Source organism: Brassica oleracea, chromosome C2 (genome assembly GCF_000695525.1).
Source record: "Brassica oleracea var. oleracea cultivar TO1000 chromosome C2, BOL, whole genome shotgun sequence".
Classification (NCBI taxonomy): domain Eukaryota; kingdom Viridiplantae; phylum Streptophyta; class Magnoliopsida; order Brassicales; family Brassicaceae; genus Brassica; species Brassica oleracea.
Genome location: NC_027749.1, coordinates 45,110,400 through 45,113,601, shown reverse-complemented (window position 1 = coordinate 45,113,601; position 3,202 = coordinate 45,110,400). Strand labels below are relative to the sequence as shown.

General features: G+C 32.1%; 1 protein-coding gene across 1 annotated transcript; it reads right to left on the bottom strand.

Annotated features, from left to right (window-relative positions):
* Positions 1–488: 488 nt before the first annotated feature.
* LOC106324354 lies at positions 489–1,612 on the bottom strand. Its single transcript, XM_013762335.1, has 2 exons — positions 1,600–1,612; positions 489–1,255 (listed from the first exon to the last, which is right to left on the bottom strand). Exons 1-2 carry the CDS (start codon positions 1,610–1,612, stop codon positions 489–491), a joined length of 780 nt encoding a protein of 259 aa, XP_013617789.1.
* Positions 1,613–3,202: the final 1,590 nt, after the last annotated feature.

Here is a 3,202-nt window from a genome sequence, read left to right as displayed (position 1 = left end):
TTTAGGGTTTGGGTTTAAGATTTAAAGTTTTGGGTTTAGGGTTTAGAATTTAAGGTTTAGATTTTATGATTTAGAGTTTAGGGTTTAGAGTTTAGGGTTTAGGCTTTAGGGTTTAGATTTTAGGATTTAGGGTTTATTGTGTAGAGTTTGAGTTTAGGGTTTAAGATTTAGGGTTTAGATTTTAGGATTGGGGTTTATGGTTTAGTGTTTTAGATTTAGGGTTTATGTTTTTAGAGTTTAGGTTTTTATAATTTAGAATTTTGCAGATGGCGCTAATTAATGTCGGTCTTGTTTTTTTTTCAGCTATTTAATTTTTTATTTTTATTACCTTTTTAAGATATTCCTATATGGCATTTTGGTTGGTTATGAAAAGTGTGGTGAATTTAACCATTCACCATAGGGGTGAACCTAAGTATTGTTCAAAAAAAAGATATCAAACTTTTGAACAATGTTCAAAACTTTGGCTACTTAAAAGACACTATACAAAGTTAAGAATCATGAATACTGAGAGGCGAAGCAGCACCAAGTCCGCGGAAGCACAGAAGATAGTTCCGCACCACCCCATTGGCCCCAGCCCGGATCTCGAAACTATGCGGAAGACTGTTGGGAAGTTGATGATGCAAAATGCCCTGAACCACTCCATTGACCCAAAGCAGGATCACCAGACGAGGAGGAACATCGGGAAGCTGTTGATGCAAAACCTCGAAGCCGCTACGTGGGAGACCAGCTGCAATACTGATATCATTGTACTGAGTAACTCTCTGCATCTGTTCCCACACCCGCTCTCTCTCCTGGTCAACCAAAGGTCGGGTGGAACCGGGGTGATCAGCTTTCAAGTGATTCTTAAGCTGAGAATATGTCCCCGAGAAGTTGCAGTTCTCGAAAGCGCAAGACCTCGGTTTAGCATTCAGAGCTCTCCTTCCACCTGACTGCACCTTCATCGCCTCATAGATCTCTCCTCTGCAGTAAGGACAGTTAAAGGCCTTGGTTACGCGGTTCATGTTTTTCTTGCGGTACTGCTTGAAACAGTTGGAGTGACGAACACTCGTGTCGCACATATAGGCACGGCATCCAGTAGAGGATGAAGAGCACCGCATGAGGATGGCATTGTGTGGCGCTTCCTGGCAGATCACACACAAGACATCCTCCCATTGGCTTGGGCCTTGTGCCTCGATAGGTTCTTTCTGAGTCCTTGTAGAGCGAAGCGGGTATGGTGACACTCTGGTCCTGTTGCTTGGCACCTTCGGCATTTTTCCTGCTAAAATGATGTCAACATTTGCCAGAAACAACACTCAACCGTGAAAACTAAGTTCAAAACCTTTTTCTTAAGGACTAAATTTCAAGGATCAAATCAGTCTTCCACACAACAGTGAAGACTGTTTTATACTGGGGAAGTAATTAACACTACTATTACAAAAGAAAGCAAAGGTGCATGGAGATCCATAAAATAGATATCATAAGCAAGAAAACAAGTTGCATGACATATATGGGCGACAGATGATCAAAAAGCCAAAATGGTTGGTCAAGAAAATTGAAGTATACACTACTTATAGAAAAAGTAGATAATTTCGATGATCATCTCTCATTAAAAGAGGTAACCGGGATATCGCATTATGATTCAGAAACAGAATTCTAGCCAATATGGATTACAATCTAATGAAAGAAACTGGAAAAAAATAGTGAGAAAGGTAGATTACCTTCTCGTTTTTTTCAGTTTGGTCTGAAGAGGTGAAGATGGGAGTATGCATGTTTGTGTCATGTCTTGTGGCCTTTTATAAGCTATTCTTGTGTCCATTTTACCATTGTACCACTCTCTTTGTAGAATAAAAGGGAAGTTATCTTTTATTTTTACATCTATGGATTTTCCCTTTAATGAGTTAAAAACAAGTCAAATAAATCACGTTTCTATTGTTTGTAAGGAACTTAAAAGGTATGTATTTCCAAAAACCATATCTCATCCAAACTGACAAAAGAAAAGAAACTATTTAAATCTCATTTTTGTAATAGATTTAATGTGTTTATTGCCACGCTAATAATAGCCGTAATCATTAAAAGACAATCTAATAAACTTACATATACTTTTTATTTTCACTTAATTCTGATAAATAGTGTAATCATGGTTGGATTTTAACGTGGTTACTACGAGTTTTCATGCGCCATGCGCATAAATATTAATTTTAACATAACATTTTTTATTTCAAAGAAAATTTAGATTTATATTTCAACATTATTAATTTATATTTTAACTTCAATAGTTATAAAAAACCATACACGTATTTTTGTAATCTTATTTCTTCTGATTTGGTATAAATATATAAATTAGATTTTATTTAAATTTTAATAAAGATAAAATTAGATTTTTATAAAAATAGTTTTAATTATATTATTGTGTTTAATGATTATTTATTTTAAATATATATATATATATATATATTTACATATAAATATAAATTCTAATAAATTTGAGACTTTGTTTGTTTTACTTAAACTGAATTTTTTTTTTAATTTAAATGATGAAGATGAACAGATAAATTTAAATAATTTTTAAATATTTAACTATCAAATTTTTTTGAGATTAGTGTTACTTTATTTAGTTTACTTTTATTAATGTGAGATACATATATACATATATATTATTATTTTAATTGTGATACATGAATTATTAATATATTTAATAGTTTACCATAAATAAATATTTATATGTAAAATTGACATTAATGATGATATATGAGTTATTTTTATTACAATATTTAAAATCCCTGCAGAAAATTTTAATTTTTTATAAGGAAATTTTACATCTCACAATTAATATCATGTCATGTCACTATTTTCTAAAACCATGTCATCTATTTTAAGTGTCATGTCATATTTTTTCAGCGAGAATGATTGTATTGACGACATGTGTATAAATCACTTTGCAAATATAGTCTAGGTTATTGCGGCGCTAATAATGAGCAAAATTCATTAAACGATAATCTATTGCCTTTTTAAGTTTAGATCATATAGTGTCATCTTCAATTAAAACTAAAAATAGTATTCCCTCCGTTTCATATTAAGTGTCGTTTTAGAGAATTTTTTTTGTTACAAAATAAGGGTCGTTTTCGATTTTCAATGCAAAATTTATTAATTTTATGCAAAATTTATTTTACTATTGGTTGAAATAGGGAGAATTGCCAAGTGTGACTCAAAACTTGGAGTCAAA